This window comes from Pseudorca crassidens, chromosome 18 (assembly GCF_039906515.1).
Source record: "Pseudorca crassidens isolate mPseCra1 chromosome 18, mPseCra1.hap1, whole genome shotgun sequence".
Lineage (NCBI taxonomy): Eukaryota > Metazoa > Chordata > Mammalia > Artiodactyla > Delphinidae > Pseudorca > Pseudorca crassidens.
The window spans coordinates 47,721,238-47,741,157 of record NC_090313.1 but is presented as its reverse complement, the minus strand read 5'-3'; the positions used below and the strand labels follow the sequence as shown (position 1 = coordinate 47,741,157).

At 37.7% G+C, this 19,920-nt stretch overlaps 1 protein-coding gene across 3 annotated transcripts in view; it reads right to left on the bottom strand.

Annotated features, from left to right (window-relative positions):
* The window catches only part of DIAPH3 (diaphanous related formin 3), a 551,502-nt gene that overhangs the window by 482,625 nt on the left and 48,957 nt on the right, over positions 1-19,920 (bottom strand). For all 3 annotated transcript variants that reach the window (XM_067713991.1, XM_067713992.1, XM_067713993.1), the window contains one exon: positions 13,178-13,345. In XM_067713991.1, the coding sequence (XP_067570092.1) occupies positions 13,178-13,345 (168 nt within the window). The remainder of the gene's footprint in view (positions 1-13,177; positions 13,346-19,920) is intronic.

The window sequence follows — 19,920 nt, the reverse complement described above, 5'->3', positions numbered from 1 at the left end:
GTTGTGTCCTCTCAGAGCAAAGAAGGTGTACACATTTTTCTAACTTGCACAAGGACACCAGATGGGTAGCTGTGGCCCTGACCTGGAAACCAGGTCAATGACATGTAGTCAAGCCAGCAGCTTTTAAGATGCTCCAAAGGATTTTTCCTATGTGTCAGATGGGGCCAGAAGTTCTCACAAACCAGGAAAATCCAAGTTTGCTACTATCTTTAGACACCTTGACTCCATCCTAGGCTGATAAAATACCAACACAAAATAAATACCTTCTACTTCTTCTCTGGCAAAACTGAGAGAGAAAAAAAGATGTAATCTTAATACTCATGCACATACATGCAACTAGTGAGCACCAAGGTGTAATCAAGCAGAGAATGGCAAACAGAGAGTGGACATTTTTTCAACTGAATTACAAACATTAGACTCACTATTTTCATTCATGGATGTGGATTTTACGAGACAGCATGTTCATTAAATTTACATACATCAAGTTGAGTGGGATAGTTAATGCCATGGAGAGTCAGACTAAATTTAAAATGATTGACTTATTTGGAGAATTAAGTGAATATACAAGCAGCAAATTGAAGATGGTCAGGTGTGAGGAAATTTACCCAGAAAGGAAAAACACTACAGACAGGCAGAAGCACGACTAGACTTATAAAACAGATCCTGGAAAAACAGTACAATAATGGATCAAAACATTCATAAGGATCAATAAGCATAATATTAAAAGGTAAAAATTGGAAGCACAGCAATATCAAAACCAAACATTCTTATTGTCAACAGCTATCATCTCATTTCAGTAGTGTTCAATGCTTTGTTTCATGGGTTAAAGCCAAAATAATTGTTCTTGGTAGCAGTTTTGCTAATGTTTTTTTTCACTACAGCCACAAATTGGTTATACGTTTTAAGAGGTCCACAGTGATCCCCTAATTACTTCTCCTGGGACCTCAGAGCTCAACATCCTACAAGAGCAATTTTACCCATACTTCTTCTAAAAGTATAATTCTGTCCTTAACCACACTGGAATTCATCTTCCATATCACACAATGTCAAAAGGTCTTGCTGATGTGTATCCCTACTGAGGAATGTTCTTACTACCATGAGTGGTTTAGTGCCAAATAAAAACATCAAAGATTTCATGATCTCATTCCAGGTAATTATATACTCCCAAATAGTGCACATTAACTGAATCTCATGTAGTTCTGCAATTTAATATATTGTATTCTTAGATTAGGCTTAAGTAAAATTAGAAAACCTGTAAAATATAAATACAACCAAAACCCTGGAACTTGGAATTAACTTTATTACTACTACTTTTTTTTAATAAATTTATTTTTTTTGTTTGTTTTATTTTCGGCTGCGTTGGGTCTTCATTGCTGCGCGTGGGCTTTCTCTAGTTGCAGGGAGCGGGGGCTACTCTTCGTTGCGGTGCACGGGCTTCTCATGTTGCAGAGCATGGGCTCTAGGTGCGCGGGCTTCAGCAGTTGTGGCACACGGGCTCAGTAGTTGCGGTTCACGGGCTCTAGAGCGCAGGCTCAGTAGTTGTGACGCACGGTCTTAATTGCTCCGTGGCATGTGGGATCTTCCCAGACCAGGGCTCGAACCCGTGTCCCCTACATTGGCAGGCGGATTCTTAACCACTGCGCCACCAGGGAAGCCCTATTACTACTTTATATTGAAGATGCCCATAAATATGCTAAAGCTATAAAACAGCTTATCTTTCTTTGTCCATCATTTTTACTATGTTCTTATATTAACCTTTATATAATCGTTTCATTTCCTTTACATAACTTTGATTATAAAGAGGTCAGATTTTTTGGTTTCACCAATAGTGGGGTTGGATTCACTGTTCTATCCACAATGTCCTTACTCAATCCCAATTAAAATTAACAGGAAATCAGATAGCTAGCTCATTAACAGGACAGCAGCCATAAAATAGCATTTACCCAGAGATTGACAACAAACTCATAAACATTGTTATTCGACCGAATATTCTAACTGGAGCTTATAGAAAGAGTGCAAACTATTTCAATTTGAAACCAAATTCCAATTTAACCTAATGCCAGTATCAGGGAATAAACAAACAGAGAAGAAACTTAAATATCACTTTTTTTCTCACATGCTATAAATTTTAGCAGAATAGACAAGAAATGAGATGAATATGCAGCATGCTGCACAACTCTACTTTGGAATATAATCTGGCTGAAACTGTTCAAGCTTATGCATAAGCACCTACAATCACAGGCAACTGTTACGTAATCCAGCAGAAAAGAACACTGCTACTTATAAAAAGGGCTTCATTCACTTATTTGCTTTTCAACTTTTCTAAACAAATGGCCATTCCTTCATAAATTACATAAAGGATAAAATGGTTATTTCACAAAGCACAAAGGCTGACTTTTCTAGAGAAGAAAATAAGAATAAAAAAAGCCTTCATCGTTTGGAAAGGCTGTACCTGCACACTTCCTAATTAGTGAAAGAGCAAGCTTAAACATTAACATAACCTTTATCCTTTTAAAACTCTCCTTTCTAATCATTTGACTGGTTCCACGAACTCCCACCAGGCAAAATCTAAGGCTCCTAAATCATTTATTTTCTCATTTATCTGGATCTAGAAGAAACAACGAGGCACTGACATTATCCCCCTGACAAACACAACCCATGAATCAAGTTGACAATAGCCTTACACTTCTACCCTCTCTTCCTCCTCCTCCATTTGGATTATTATTTGGATTGCTTTTAAACAACCTTTCCCTGAATTTTTCAATTTCTACCTGAAGGAGAGGGAGATGGGTGACAACTAATAGATCAGAACAAAGCATTACCATAGAACCTCTCTTGTTTTATCTGGTCAACCCAAAATATACTTTTATAGTTTATAAGAAATAAAAAACACCCATGATACGGAAAAGTAGATTTGTAAAAAATGCTAATACTTGAAATGAGCGAACTGCTAGTAGGAATCTATAGCAGTCAATTAGCCCTTAAAGACCTAACACAAACGAGTTTTCCTTGGTGTTTCATTCAGACTCCTGGTGACCCTTAAGACATCACTTACACATCCAACACAATAGGTGTTCATTTGTCTGACTGAAGAAATAGCTATGCAAAAATCTTTAACGCCAACAATGAAAGCGGAAAAAAAGATTTAAAAAGAAAAAAGAAAAATTATCTTTAGCGTGTACCCAAAGAATGGCAATGTGGAATAAAGATAGCAGTAAGAACCCTCCTCCCACCAACTGTACCAAAAAGAATCAAATTCAATTTTATCAGTTCACTTGAGCTCTTCTTTCTTCCTCTGGACCTTAGTTTCAAAGATATCTGAGTTGACTACAAAGCAAAGAACACAAAGACATCTCAGTATTTAACTCTATGTGTACTAATTTATATCTTTTCTTGCTTAGACATGGTATTCACCAAAGCAGAAGAAACAGACTAACTCATTCAACAATACATGAAGTATGCACTGTGAAGACACGAAGGGAACAAAGATGAATAAAGTTAAATGTTCATAGCCCAATAAAATAGAGTTCTTATGAAAAGATTAGAAAACTGATCTAATGACATAATAAATAAAAGAAAACAGAAATGTATCATACATAGTCACTCATTTAATCAGTAATGGAGGATATACTCAGTTTAAAGGATAAAAATTAGCAGAACTACACGTCAACCCCATTGGAAGGCGAGTCTAGTGAAGGGCTAGCCAACTTAATACAAATAACTGAAATGTAAAATGAAAAAAAGGCCTTTACCAAATACTTCAGGAACAGGAAAAAAAAAATAATAACTCTTTTCTGGGGTTTTCTACTCCAGAAGGAGTAGAAAGGATAAAGAAAGGAATAAGAATAGGAAAAGATACAAAAATTAGTCACAGATATTCTGATTACATACATAGAAAACTATGAGGAACTCTACAAAGAATAAAAACTGAGAATTCAATAAGATTACTGAATACCAAAAGCAACACACAAATTAATAATCTTAGTAAAAATATTAATTTTTTTAAAATACTAGTTACATTTTAGAAATAAACCAAGGAATAAAGCTCATAAAAGATGTACACGACCTCTAGGGAGAAAATTATAAACTTTACAGTTCAGGAACAGAGAAAACCGAAATAAATAGATATAAGATATCCAATGTTCACAGAAAAATTTAATATCACAAAGGCATTTATCCTGTCTAAATCAATAAATTTATTGCTATGCCAGTCAAGATCCCAACAGGGTTTATAATAAAACTTAACTAATTGATTGTAAAATTAATATAAAATCACAAAGGGGCCAAGAAGAGCCAGGACAATTTTGAAGAAGGGAAGGGGGTCCTAGATATGAAGGCTTATTATACAGTTATATTAATTAAGACAGTGGATATAAATGCAGAGCTAGACAAAGAGACCAATGGACAAAATCAAACCTCAGAAACAAACCTACATATGAGCAATACCTTGATGTATAACAGTGGTGTTATTACAAATGATGGACAAGAATGGCTATTCAATAAATTCTGCTAGAAAAACTAGTTATCCATGTAGGAAAAGTATTGGATCCAATCTCTCATGTCAGACATAAAGATATCATAATTCTAACAATTTTAGGAATGTAGAAGAACAGATCTATAATGTCAGGATAGAGAAGGATTTCTTAAATAATATATTTATGACATATTTAAGACCGTTTAAAAATCAAAATGGAGCAACTATGGCTCAGGCATCCAAAATGGAGCCAGACCATTGTTGATGTGGTTTCAGACACATTCCTGCATCTCTAAGAACTTGAATTTTCTCTGAACTGTATCAAATTCAAGAACAGGACCAGCCATTTCAAAACAATATCTCCTAGTATCTGCTAGCTGCACCCTTGTAGTTTTCTAACAAAGAAGAACAAACCTGACTCCATATTGTATCTATTCCTTTAGCTCTAACCTCTGTGCTCTGTTGCCTTGCTTAGTCATGCTGACTGTGCACCTTTGTAAAAGAAGTTGCCTATAGCCTGAAATATACATGATAGCCCATTCTTAAGGGTCTGCCTCCCAGCCTTGACCTTTAAGGTATAAAACTTTCATTCCTACAGAGATAAAAAGTTCCGGAACAGAAATAACATTTGTCTTGTTGAAGATTTACAGGAACATTGTGATCAGACCTAAGTGGACAGCTGCAAGAACAAGGGATTCCTGCACCAAGAAGTTTGCAAAACCAGCCACACCTCCACCTTTTTTAGTATAGAAGCCTGAATTCTAACTCGGGTAAGATGGTTCTTTGGGACCCTAGTCCACCATCTTCTAGGTCTGCTGGCTTTCTGCATAAAGTCACTATTCTTTGCCCCAGCACCTCAGTCTCTCCATTTATTGGCCTGTCATGCAAGGAGCAAGTTAGCAGCTTGGACTCCGTAGCAGTTTCAAAGTCTGTCCCCCTTCACAGTTATGTAATCAGTTCAGACCCCAGCCAATCCCTGATTAACAAGCACCCTTACTTCTTTCTAACTCCAGTCCTAATTCTTGACAGACAACTTATGTAAATAACCTTGCAGGTTTTTTGCCTTTATAACCCTCCCCAATTTTGTGGTCCAAAGGAACACAATTCAAGTGGTCCTTGAATCTTTATCTCCTGGGCTGCAATCCTAACAAACCCTAAATAAACACCTGTTTATTCAATCAGGTCTCTGTTTCTGAAATTTTGGTTAACAATACAAAAAGCAGAAACCATAAAAGGATTTATAAATCTGGCCACATTGATTTTTACATTTCTATACTTTCATCCATCCTACCACCCCCAAAAGGAAGTAAAAAGACAAGACTCAGACTGGGACAAGATACTTACAACTCACATAAACTGACATGAGCATTAAGGATATGTGATGAATTCTACAAATCAAAAAAAAAAAAAAAAGAAAAAAACCTCAATGGAAAAAACTGGCAAAAGATATGAACAAGAAATTCACAGAAGAGTAAACCAAAGGGCCAATAAGTGTGTCAAGAAATGTCCAACCTCACTTATGATCAAAGAAAAAAAAAATGTTTAAAGTATTAGGTAACCTGTTTATATCCAACAGACTTTCAAAACTTAAAAAGCCTTATTATACCACTGCAAACTCAGTGACATTCTACAAATTAATTCCAATCACTTGGAATCTTCAAGTGTCAAATTCATAAGATACAAGATTAAGGACCTCTTCTAGACTGAGGAGATTTTAAAACATGACAACTGAATACAACACACAGTTCTGAACAGGATTCTTTTGCTATAAAGAGCACTGCTGGTACTACTGGTAAAACTTAAGAGCGTGAGGATTAGTTGACAGAAGTTGATCAGTGTTAGCCTCCTGATGGTGGTGGTTATATTGTGGTTAAGTAGGAGGATGTCCTTTTTTGTAGACTAATACTAAAATATTAAGGGATTATGAGGCATTGAGTCAGCAACTTACCAGCAAGTAGTTCAGAAAAAAAGTTTTTTCCTGTACATTTATCATTAAGACACAGAAAACTTTTTTTTTTTAACATATAGGAATAAAACCAACAGATTCAGGGTATTGTTCACCTTCAGGAATTAAAGAAGAATGTGACTGAAAGGAGTACACAAAGTATTTCAATTAATTATATATGTTCTATCCTTTTTTGTATACCTCACATACCCTATTTAAAAATACCACTGAACAAAAATAGATTCAACTTGAAAGTACATACTAAAAATTGTTTCAAAATTAACTTTTGAATGCCTTTAGGATTATCTATACTATGTTTCCCCACACTAAAAGCTAAAATATGTATTAAATAGTAGGTCATCTAAGCTCTTAATGCCAATAAACACTTCAAACACATGCTTAAGAGATAATGCTGATGGCATTTTATAAATGTGCTCCCTCCTACAGTAAACATCTTCCCAAGAAAAGATTAGATCATTACTATTCATACTTAAGTATTCGTGCAACTTTATTAGACCATTTCTTCCATGCTTACAAATGATGACAGGAAGTCCAGAATTTAAATAATTTTTGTTAGAGTAATTCTGTCATCATTGGCATTCATTTAATGCCTGTTGATGATCACATCTTGATAGATGACCTTTCTTGCAGCTTTCGTTCTCTCAACAGAGAGTGAAAGTGAGAAAACAAAGAAAAGATATGAATGCATGAAATCTCTCTTCCTATTCACTATTTTAACATTTTTGTGTTATTTAGCAAACTGGCAATTAAAGCTAATTTCCACCTAAACACAGTATTGAAGGTGAAAAGAAATGTAAAGTGTTAGAAATCTTAAAAGTTAGAAAGATGCACCTAATTCAACAGGCAGTTATTTGCGATGATAAACCAGTTGGATGATGCTGCATGGATTTAATCTAGCAGAGAGACATATCAAAATAATAAATAAAGGATAAATTACACAAGGGACTTATACACAAGCAGCTCTGAGGGGTGAAAGATCTGTACACTGAACACTGTAAGTCACTGATGAAAAAAGCTGCAGAAGACACAAATAAAAGGAAAAATGTTCTGTGTTCTTGGGTTGGAAGAATTAGTATTGTTAAAATGTTCATCCTACTCAAAGCCATCTATATATTCAATGCAATCCCTATCAAGATTCCAATGGCATTTTTATAGAAACAGTCCTACAATTTGTATGGAACCACCAAAAACCATGAATAACCAAAGCAATCTTGAAAAAGAACAAAGCTGGAGACATCACACTTCTCAATTTCAAACTATATTACAAAGCTATAGTAATCAAAACATTATAGTACTGGTATGAAAACAAACACAAAGAACAACAGAACAGAATCAGGAGTCCAGAAATAAACCCATGCATATATGGTCAACTAATATTTGAAATGGGAGCCAACAATACTCAGTGGGGAGAGATAGTCTCCTCAATAAAGGAGGAAAAACTGGATAATCACATGTAAAAAAAAAAAGAAAGAAAGAAAGAAAAGAAAGAAACTGGACTCCACCTTATACCACTCACAAAAATTAACTCAAAATGGATTAAAGACTTAAATTTAAGACCTGAAACTCTAAAACTCCTAGAAGAAAACATAGAGGAAAAGCTCCTTCATGTTGGTTTTGGCAATGAGTTTTTTGAACATGACACCAAAAGCACAAGCAACAAAAACAAAAATAAACGTGAAGGATTTCATCAAATTAAACAGCTTCTGCACAGCAAAAAAAAAAAAATCAACAAAATTAAAAGGCAACTTATGAAATGGGAGAAAATATTTGCAAACCACATATCTGGTAAGAAGTTAATATCCAAAATACATAAGGAAGACATATAACCCAAAAGCAAAGAAACAAAATCTGATTAAAAATGGGAAGAACTAAATAAACATTTTTCCAAAAAGGTTAAACACATGGCCAATAGGTACATGAAAAGGGACTCAACGTCATTAATCATCAGGGAAATGAAAATCAGAACCACAATGGTTATATCACCTCACATAGTCAGAATGGCTGTTTTCAAAAATATATATATTAAGTGCTGGGGAGGATGTGAAAAAAAAGAACCCTTATGCATTGCTGGTGGAGTGTAAATTGTTATAACCACTATGGAAAATAGTACAGAGGTTCCTCAAAAAATTAAAAATAGAACTATCACATGATCCAACAATTCCACTTCAAAGGATACAAATTTACAGTTATAAAATGAATAAATTCTCAGGATGTAATGTACAGAATGGTGACTCTAGTTTAAAAAAATATTATATAGTTGAAATTTGCTAAGAGAGTAAACCTTAAAGTTCTCACCACGGGGAAAAAAATGATAATTATGTGAGGTGATGGACGTGTTAACTGACCTTACTGTAGCAATCATCTTAAAAAATATACCTCTATCAAATTATCACATTGTATACTTTAAGTTTACACAATGTTAAATGCCAATTTTGTCTCAATAAAACTGGAAAAAAATAAGAAAATAAGTTCAGTTTCTGGTTTGTTGAGGTTTAACATCTCTTCGAGAGCTTGATTATAGCTGCTCTTTGTAGAAGACACAGCAAAGGGTCAGAATATAGGGAATATTCTACAGTATGAAAGGGCTCCAATCCCCTAGAAGGAGTGTGTAGGGAACAATTGATAAAGAAAAGACAAGAGGGACAGAGGCAACACTCAGAGGAAATAAAAAGAAGAGGAGGCATGGAAAGTAAACTGGTATGAATTGGCTAGAGAGGAGAAAAATCAGGAAAAGGAAAAAAGTGTCACGGTACCCAAAGGAAAAAGAGAAACACAAACAAGAGGTCAGCTGTGCTGTGTTACATGTTGCAAACAGGATCTGATGATTGGAAAGCCACTTACAGTTAGAGGGGTAAACATCTACAGCAAAACAACAGCAAAAATGAAAAGCTATTGGTAGAAAGAGCCAGAGTAAACTATTCTTTGTGGAGGACAGGCTCTGAATGGAACAAGATAAAGGACAGGAGCTGTGGTAAAGGACACATGAGCTTCCCATGGACAGGATATGGATCCCAGGGAGAAGCAGGCCCGGGCCATCTAAGAGATACTGCATCCCAAAGGTAACCCCACCAGAGGAATGGTTTCATGGAAGCCTGGGGCAGAAGGCCAAAGGAGACGTCACCAGTGACAAGGGAATTATAGGTGAGACTGGGAGCAGGGGAGCCTGAAAATACCATAGGAGAAAGGAATCCACATTTGTAATCCCCTAACCTCTGACAGGCAAAATGGTCCCCCAAAGATATCCATGCCCTAAGCCCTGGCTTCTGTAAATACGTCAAATGACATGGCAAAAGGGACTCTGTAGATGTAATTAAGGTTACAAACTTTAAAACAGGAAAATTATTTTGGATTTTCTGGGTGAGCCCAAGCTAATACATAAACCCTAAAAAGCAGAGGACTTTCTCCAGATGGAGGCAAGAGATGCCACAGAAGGCACAGAGAAATTCTAAGTGTGAGATGGATGTGATGTATCTGAGATGTAAGGGCCCATGTGAAGGATAGGAAAGAGGCCTCTCAAAGCTAAGGCAGCCCCCAGAGGACAATCAGGGAGAAAACTGGGACCTCAGTCCTACAGTATCAGGGAACTGGACTCTGCCAACAAAATGAAATCAGAAGAGGATTCTCCCCAAAGCCTCTGATAAGAGCCTCTGACACCGACTTCAGCCTTGTCAGCCTACAGAAACCAGCTAAGTCGACCTGGACTTCAGCCTACAGAACTATGAGACAATACAATGGTGTGGTTTTAGCCACCAAATCTGTGGCAATTTGTCACGGCCAGCAATAAAACTAACACAACATCCCACGGCACCAGCGCTAGATTATAAATACCCTCAGCCAGCAAAGTATTTTTATTCCTCCTCCCCTCATCTCCAATGTCATCCTGGAGGAGATAGGTTCAGTCTGGAGAGCAGGAAAGAAGGGAACTGCAGTGTGGGGAAACAGAGCAGAGCCCACCAGAGCCCCAGGCACGGCCCCAAGCATGGCCCCAAGCATGGCCCCAAGCACGGCCACAACCACGGCCACAAGCACAGCCACTACCACAGCCCCAAGCACAGCCATGACCACAGCCCCAAGCACGGGCCTGACCACGGCCCCAAGCACGGCCACGACCATGACCACAGCCTGCACTGGAGGCTTTAAGTGGAGCAGCCTTGAAAGAGGGAAAGTGAGAGGCTTTCTCTGGATAAAAGTTAACTTATTTAAATTAAACTAGGGTTTTCATTATCTGAAAGCAAACAGAAAACTCTGGGACCTACGGTGAATTTTATCCAGGGGCAGGAAAGAACAAGCTGAAAAAGCTGGTTTAAAGGGGCAATGGCTGGAACAAACAAGTCACTTTCAATCTGTACCTACCATGTTCACCTTGGTCAAAAAGCCAGCTACACAGATCTACTGTGAGTTCAAAAGCAACCACTGAAATTTGACGTCCATAAATCAAAGCTGTATACACAGCAATGCTCACACAACTATTTCACATATCTAAGATCTAAAGAGAAACCAAGATGAGTTTTCAGATAAAAACTCTGCTTTCACTGGATGACAAATAGGAAAAAAAGCCCTTAAGAAGTAGCATAACTAAAAATTCATCACTACTTTTAAAAAGTGCACTGAAAATGTTACCCAGCAACCAACTAAATTAATTTCCTAAATAAAAGTGAAATGAGTACAAATGTTGAAGGATTACACTGTACTTCGCATTCATTAAGTAATCAAGTCAACACACTGTCTTTCAAAGGACCGTCTTGAGGAGGGAAAAGAGGTGTTCTTCAAAACAAAGATTTTACTTCATGTAAAAAATCATCTAAGTACCTTTGATAACGTTAAACAAGATTTTTTTAAACTGTACAATGCCAAAACAAAGAATCTAGATACAACTTCTAAATGAAACCTCATTTTGGCAAATGCCAAAAAATGAAAATGGCAGATTATTCAATGTTGCTTCCTCAAAAGAATTTTTATTAATAAAAATGGTACAGATAGGTGCAAGCCAAAAATAAAACCCAACCTAAATCTAGCATCCTCCCCAGATATAAAAACAGCTTTAAATTTGTCAAAGATGTGGTATCCCACCTGACAAGCCTGAGAAATATCACTAGTCCACATTTAAAGGAGAAAGACCCTTCTCAGCTTTAGAATCTCCAGCAGGTTTTCCCTGCATTGACCACTGTGATATGGTCAAGGTATCAGAAAGGGAGAAAAAAAAAAAAAAAAACCTTTATTTTTTTTAAAGTCTTTAGTTGTGACAAACTCACTCATTAGCAAATTGGGCAGCCCTGAGAAAGCAATCATTCATTTTACTCCTGCTGAGTAAAGTGAGTTTGACTGCAAAAGGTCTTCTGCCAACAAGGAGACTTGTTTAAGCTTTAACAAGTGGGGCTTCCCTGGTAGTGCAGTGGTTAGGAATCCGCCTGACAATGCAGGGAACACAGGTTTAAGCCCTGGTCCAGGAAGATCCCACATGCCACGGAGCAACTAAGCCCATGCACCACAACTACTGAGCCTGCGCTCTAGAGCCCGCAAGCCACAACTACTGAAGCCCGCGTGCCTAGAGCCCGTGCTCCACAACAAGAGAAGCCACTGCAATGAGAAGCCCGCACACTGCAACGAAGAGTGGCCCCCGCTCACCGCAACTAGAGAAAGCCCGTGGGCAGCAACAAAGACCCAACACAGCCAAAAATAAATAAATAAAATTAATTAATTAATGTAAAATTTTTTAAAAAAAGATTTTAACAAGTGATCTGACCCAGTTATTAAAATGTGTAAACACTTCAAAAATGCCAAAATCCATCTGCCCTGTTCATACAATTAAAATTGATACTCTTAGCTAGGAGAAGGGTAAGAAAGACTAACAGAAACATACTTCTAAAGTCATCATGTTCAGAACAGAATACCATCAACTATGTTCTGTACTTCCTAGGTAGTTGTACTTTAACAACTACTAGCTGCAGTAAGCCTCCATAAATGTCTAACATCACTGGCCTACTTGCTTTACTTACTCAGATGACACCAGCAATTATGAACCAAAAGAAAAATTTTTCTTAACAAGGTAGTCACAAGTGAACCAAAAAAGTACCATTCCAGAATCTCACAGATAATTTAGGTAGTGCTTCCACATATGATACGTGAATGAGGGGGCACTTTATTATCGTGAGTCCTCAAAGGTAGTCTTGAAAAAATCTACCTTATACAAGTCTCATTGACAGATGCAAAGGCTAGCAAAAATGGTTATGTTCTTTTGTTCTAGACTGAAATTATATCAACTTGTGGTGATAAAAGAATTACAAAGGCACACCCCAAATTCAGTGAGTTCAAGTGCAGATTTAACTGTTGCAGTACTATGCAAACCTGGTTATCGTGAGAACTGAGAAAGGACTCAAACAAGGTCCAAAAATCAGCACACTTAACAATTCACACAGCAGAGAGCTGTGACCATCATTCTCAAATGCAACCGACCCAGACAGACCACTTAGATAATCCATTTAAGGCAAAAAGTATATCATTTGATACTTTAGAGGTTTACGTTTTTATGTATTTCTGTGTAAAACAACTGGTATGACATTTTTCTTCGGATTCTTAATTTTGTAATCCTAAAACTCTCTATGCCTTAAGTACTATCTTAGTGACATCAGAAATCACCTATGGAACCTGAGTTTCAGACATGTGTGGTTCCATTAACATGAGCCGAAGCAAAGGCTTTTTTTTACATCAAACGTTATATAAGGAATCAAAATTCTTACCATCATCTTTTCAAATAGCTCTAAGATTTCCTTCTCTGACAGTGGCTTTGGAATGTTTTCATTCATCTCTGAAGAGCAATCATTGCTTGAAAATGCAGTCTTCAGGTTGGAAAGTGGAGTCCTTTCTTTCTTGCTCCCTGGAATTCTTATGCTGGCAAATCTGTCCAGCTATGAAGAAAGATAAAATAAATAGCACACACGTAAGTATTCTCTTCTCCAACATTATTTACCTAATTCCCAAAATGAAAAAACAAACAGGGTCAATTACATTATCACTGTGATTTCATCAGGAGGCTTTCAATTAATTCAGCACTTAATCTTTAAAATTAAAAGAAATAATAAATATAAAAATAAGAGTCTTCATAACCATCCTGTCTAAAGGCAGAAGAGATATACAACCTCAAAAGATTCCTTCTAATCTTAAGATTATAGAATTAAGAGTCTAATGAGTGACGTTTGCTTTACAGATTAACAAATTAAGCATTTTTACAAAGGTAACTTAGCTAATTTAGTGGTTGGCATTCTAACTAGTACTCAGTGTCCTGCCCCCCAGCCCCTCATCCAGTGTCCTTTTCATAGTACAGACTATGGGGTGGGGAGGTGGGGGAGCAGGGCATGATTTAGGCATTTTAAAAATTGACTTTTACTTACACCTCCATAACTTGTTGGCCTGATAGACATCACATTTCTCTTTATTCAGGTTGGTCTGTATTTGAACTTCATGAACAACTATAGAGTAGCTAAAGCCTCGGGAAATAAAACTGGATTTTTGCTGCAATGAGATTTCTTCTACAATTATATCATCAAATAGTCCACGGATATTTGAAAATGCATAGACTAGTTTACAAAGTTAATTGTTCATTCATTGAAAATTGCTTGAATTTCACAAGTTCTATTCCTAACAGAGAATCCAGACACATACAGTGTTTCAAGTGGTAACCAGCAAAAAAGGTAAAGAAGTGTGTACTTAAAAAGCACAATGATTCTGGAATTGTTCAGCATAACTGTGCACACATTAAGCTACTATTTTCACCATATATATGTGTAGTACATAGTCCTGTACTATTCATTGTAGTAGCTACTAGCTATGTGTGGTTATTTAAATGTAAATTAAATTTTTTAATTCAGCTCCTTAGTTGCCCTAGTCACATACCAAGTGCTCAAGAACCACAAGAGACTAGTGGTTCCCGTATTGGCCAAAGCACACAAAGTACTTTTCTATCGTGACAGAAGGTTTCTACTGGATAGGGCTACTACAGCCCATTAAAGAAATATAACACTTAAAATTCTGTTTAAAAGGACAGTAAGTCACAGTATTGATTATTCACTTCACTGAAGAAATAGGACTTTTTTCAAATAATGATATGCAAAGATAATAATGTTTATCTTTCAAAATAGGTCTTGAAGTTCACTTTGGAGATAATCCCTAGGAAAAACACCATGTACTATACACTCACACATGGTCCATCTAACATGAACTAAACATTAAAGTACTAACAATATGACAGCTTCTGGCAGGATTACAAAGTAGTCACAAAACACCACTGCTCTCATCCTAACAACAAAAGAAGCCAGATACCCTACAAAATTGTACTTGCTACTGTTTTCAACCCATCAGGAAGCTGAGGAAACAAGAAAACCTGTAAGAACTAAATACTGGGACGTGACAAACTGCTTTTATCCCTGACGAACAGCTGAAGAAAAATAAAGGTAAAGAAAAACCAGCCAAGTCTTTTTTATGAACTTTGACAGCTGCATGGGTACTGGCATGAGAGATTAGAATTCCAAGGGCCTCGGTCATGAAGCCCCAACCATGGAGCAAGTCTGCACCCTCCTACCAACTCTTTCCCTCAAGTCTTCACCAGCTACACGGGGTAGGAGGCCAATGGCTGGGGGCAGAGCAGCAAAGCTGAGCGAGATGCTTGCTCCCTGAAGCATGAAAGGTCTCTCCCAATGCAAAGGAGCTGCTCTCCGAAGGCTCTGGACCAGACAGAAGACCTGAGAGAAATCTAGGCCTTCTGAGAGCACACAACAGCTGAGCACAGCTGACAGAGAGCACACGAAGGCTGGGAGCAGGATAACAGGTCTCTCTGAAGAAACAGAGAGACAGCAATGGAACTGAAAACAAAAAAGAGAATGCTACAGTAACCCTAAAGATGGGCATCAGGACTTTAAAGCAGAAAGAAATATTCCACGGTTTTCAAAGCTAAAGTTCAGTTGTAATGTCAAAAAGCAGATTTCCAGAATCTCATTAGCACTCAGATCCTAAGCCCTCAAAACATCTGAGGCCACAGATGAGCTGAATAAAAAACCGAAGCAGCAGGAAACCAAATGCAGCTCAACTAGAGATCACAGTGACTCAGACCCCATTCCAACAGCCTGAAAGAAGGGCATGCCCTTTCTTGGAAGCAAATATTATTTAATTTCTACTGTAATTAAATAAAATGTCCACCATACAATCAAATATTGCTAGACACACAAAGGAGCGAGAAATGCGCCCATAGTCAAAAGAAATCACCTAGAGATGGCCCAGAGGGTAGAATTACTAAACAGACTACTTAAAATAAGATTTATAAAAATATGCTAAAGGATATAATGAAGAGTGGCCATCATGCATGAAGGATGGAGAATTTCAGCAGCAAACCATGGATACTATTTTTTTTTAACTATTAGAATGAAAAATGTATCAGAAATGAAGAGTTCATTAGATGGCCTGAACATTGCTGAGGAAAGAATTGGTGAACCTAAACACATATCAATAGAAAGAATCTAAACTGAAACAAAAAGGAAAAAAAAAATGGGAAAAGGGAAAAAAAAGAATAGAGTAACTACAATCCGTGATACAATATTAAATGTTGTAACACAAGTGTAACTGGGGTCCAGAAGCAGAAGAGAGAGGATAGATAGATAGACAGACAGACATATACATATATCAATTCATAGATCCAAGAAGCTCAGCAAATCCCAGAAAGAATACTAAAATAACAAACAAAAACCAAACAAACAAAAACAGCTAGGAGCCTCATAGTCAAACTGCTGAAAATTAAAAATAAATGGCAAACCACAAAAGTACAGCCAGAGAAAAGAAGACATTATATATAAAACAAAAATGATACAAATGAAAATTTCTCACCAGAAACAATGCCAGCAAAAGACAATGGAATGGCATCTTTGAGGTACTGAAAGAAAAATACCCTTATCCTAGAATTCTATGTTTAGTAAAAATACTTTTCATAAATAGAAGCAAAAGAAAGGCATTTCCACACAGACAAAAGCTAGAGAATCTGTCGGCAGCAGATCTCCTCTACAAAAAGTGTCAAAAGAAGCTTTTCAGACAGAATTGATGGAAATGGAATCCCATATTTACAAAAAGAAATGAAGAGCAATGGAGAGGTTGCTCTATTAGAAGTTGGCGATACAAAGATAAATGAGCTATTTAGAACGTAAATAACAAGTAACAGTCCAGTGGAGGAGACAAGCACATAGACAGGTAATTATAAAGCTATGTAGACAATGTAGCAAGAAGTGTATACAGTGTATCACAGTAGCAAAGAAAAGGGCCCTCTAACTCACCAACATAAACTTTCCCTGCTTTGAAATAACCCGGAAACATAAAATTATATCCACATGAATATATGTCCAGAAGTTATGTCTCTATGTACATCAGTACTCCAATCCTTGATACTTGTTTTAAAAAACTAGGGACACCCAACAGCTGTTTTAAGAAATGGGGCTGGTTCCTCTGTCTGTCTTCTGAATCACTACTTCATTGCCATCATTTCTATACATGTAATATCAATTCTTGAGTGTAGAAACTACGCTAACTCCTCTTCACACACACACACAAAAAAAGTTAATTAATATGCTAAACTTATAATGAAGTGAAATTAAGCAAAACATCATTAATGCAACATCAATATTATAAATGTAAACATGTCAATGAATGGGAATAGTAAGTTTAAGCAATTCACAAGCTAATTTGTGAATACTTAACTTCCAACAGTGTAGAAGAATTCAAAATTTTAGTTTTCACCAAAAGTCACAATTTTTTTAAATAAAAATCTCTGAAAGTCATAAAAATAACAATGACTAATATTTATTGAGCCCCTTCTATATCGACACACTGTGCTAAGAGCTTGAAATGAAGCATCAGGTTGAATGTATTTGTTTAATCCTTCAATGAGGAAACTATATGTTTAAATAACAAAGAACAAGCTCCAAAACACTTTTAAACATAAAAATGCCATAGTATTTAGCATAAAAAATAGCATAAAGAAAAAAAAAATCAACCCCTTATGTTTTTAGATGTAGGACTGCATTTGTATCAATAAACAATACCAGAATTTGTACAATAATACAAAATCAGCACACCTCCCCCACATGCTTAGCACCTAAACTCTGCAGGAGGGTTGCCTTCTATCCAAGTGTTAAAACAAATGTGCACTGGACCACTAGCCTAGCTAGATAAAGGCAAGATAGGAAAAATTAGCATATTCCTTTTCTAACTTCTAACTCTATAAAGATGAAAAAAATCAGTGTTTCATAATTTCAATGCTTTTATTTATTTTCCCTGATTAGAAAGGAATGAAAGACAAAATAAGGAAGGAGCCGTGGGAGAAAAATAAATACAATCCGTCTATATTAGAACAGTAAACTGAATTTGTTGAATACCTCGGGCTTAAAGTAAAAGCATTCCCAGGTATGTGATGCTCTATTGAGCACTACAAGTAGTTTCCAAATAATCTGGGCACTATTACAAGCTAGGTACAGAGTGAACATTACTATCAAATCAGTGTAAATGTTCTAAAGGAGTTTCATTTATTTTAGGGGATGATACTATGACTCCACACATAAATGGGGGGAAAAAAAACCACTCCTAATTTATCTTTCATGGAATTACACATACAATTTGCTTAAACACGACACAAGAGAACATAAAAGCAAACTTTTAAAACACTTTTGTACATAAAAACACGATAGAAATCCCCATCATACTAACTGTAAGTCGATTGTTATTTAATTTGGCAATTTCACTGTAAGTGTATGTGTTTTACAATGTGCACTTGGACTGCTACTCCTAATTTCACCTGAAATTCTCTTAAAGTTCAGCTAGAAACACAACCCAAGCAGGTGAAGTACACAATCTGCCTTTGTTGAAGAACTGGTTAAATACACAGAAGACTCGGGGAATCCTATTATAATGCTGTTTGGAGGTGGTACACAACACAATTAATATGGCTTCAGCTGTGTCTAGGGTGTACTGGGTTTTGTAAATTAATATCACTTATCTTCAGGGGAAGGTAAATGAGCACTCTACTGAGTATTATCTCATACTGATAATCAGTAATGACAGTTTTAAAAAATTTAAAACTCTATCTGGATGTTTAGCTATTGTATAACACTGTAAGAGTGAAAAAACAGTTTTTACTGTTACAATGTTTTAAATGCTAACAGAGCAGTAATTATTTTTAATTTAAAAACAAAAGGCAGGGGAGGAGCTTCAAGATGGCAGAAAGTAAGACGTGGAGATCACCTTCCTCCCCACAAATACCTCAGAAATACATCTACATGTGGAACAACTGCTACAAAACACCTATTGAACGCTGGCAGAAGACCTCAGACCTCCCAAAAGGCAAGAAACTCCCCCACGTACCTGGGCAGGGCAAAAGAAAAAAAGAACAGAGACAAAAAGAATAGGGACGGGACCTGCACCAGTGGGAGGGAGCTGTGAAGGAGGAAAGGTTTCCACACGCTAGGAAGCCCCTTCACGGGCGGAGACTGCGGGTGGCAGAGGGGGAAAGCTTCGGAGCCGCGGAGGAGAGCACAGCAACAGGGGTGCGGAGGGCAAAGCGGAGAGATTCCCACACAGAGGATAGGTGCCGACCAGCACTCACCAGCCCGAGAGGCTTGTCTGCTCACCCACCGGGGCAGGTGGGGGCTGGGAGCTGAGGCTTGGGCTTCGGTCCGATCGCTGGGAGAGAACTGGGGTTGGCTGTGTGAAAGCCTGAAGGGGACTAGTGCGCCCTAGGTAGCCAGGAGGGAGTCCGGGAAAGTCTGGAGCTGCCGAAGGGGCAAGAGACTTTTTCTTGCCTCTTTGTTTCCTGGTGTGCAAGGAGAGGGGATTAAGAGCGCCACTTAAAGGAGCTCAGGAGACGGGTGCGAGCCGCGGCTAGCAGCGCGGACCCCAGGAACGGGCATGAGACGCTAAGGTGGCTGCTGCTGCCGCCACCAAGAAGCCTGTGTGCAAGCACAGGTCACTATCCACACAGCCCCTCCCGGGAGCCTGTGCAGCCCGCCTCTGCCAGGGTCCCGAGATCCAGGGACAACTTCCCCGGGAGAACACATGGCACACCTCAGGCTAGTGCAATGTCACGATGGCTCTGCCACCGCAGGCTCGCCCTGCATCCGTACCCCTCCCTCCCCTAGGCCTGAGTGAGACAGAACCCCCGAATCAGCTGCTCCTTTAACCCCATCCTGTCTGAGCAAAGAACAGACGCCTGCAGGAGATCTACACACAGAGGCGGGGCCAAACCCAAACCTGAACTCCGGGAGCTGTGCGAACAAAAAGGGAAATTTCTCCCAGCAGCCTCAGAAGCAGTGGATTAAATCTCCACAATCAACTTGATTTACCCCGCATCTGTGTAAAACCTGAATGGACAAGGAACCATCCGAAATTGAGGAGGTGGACTTTGGGAGCAACGATGTATATATATATATTTTTCCCTTTTTCTATTTTTGTGAGT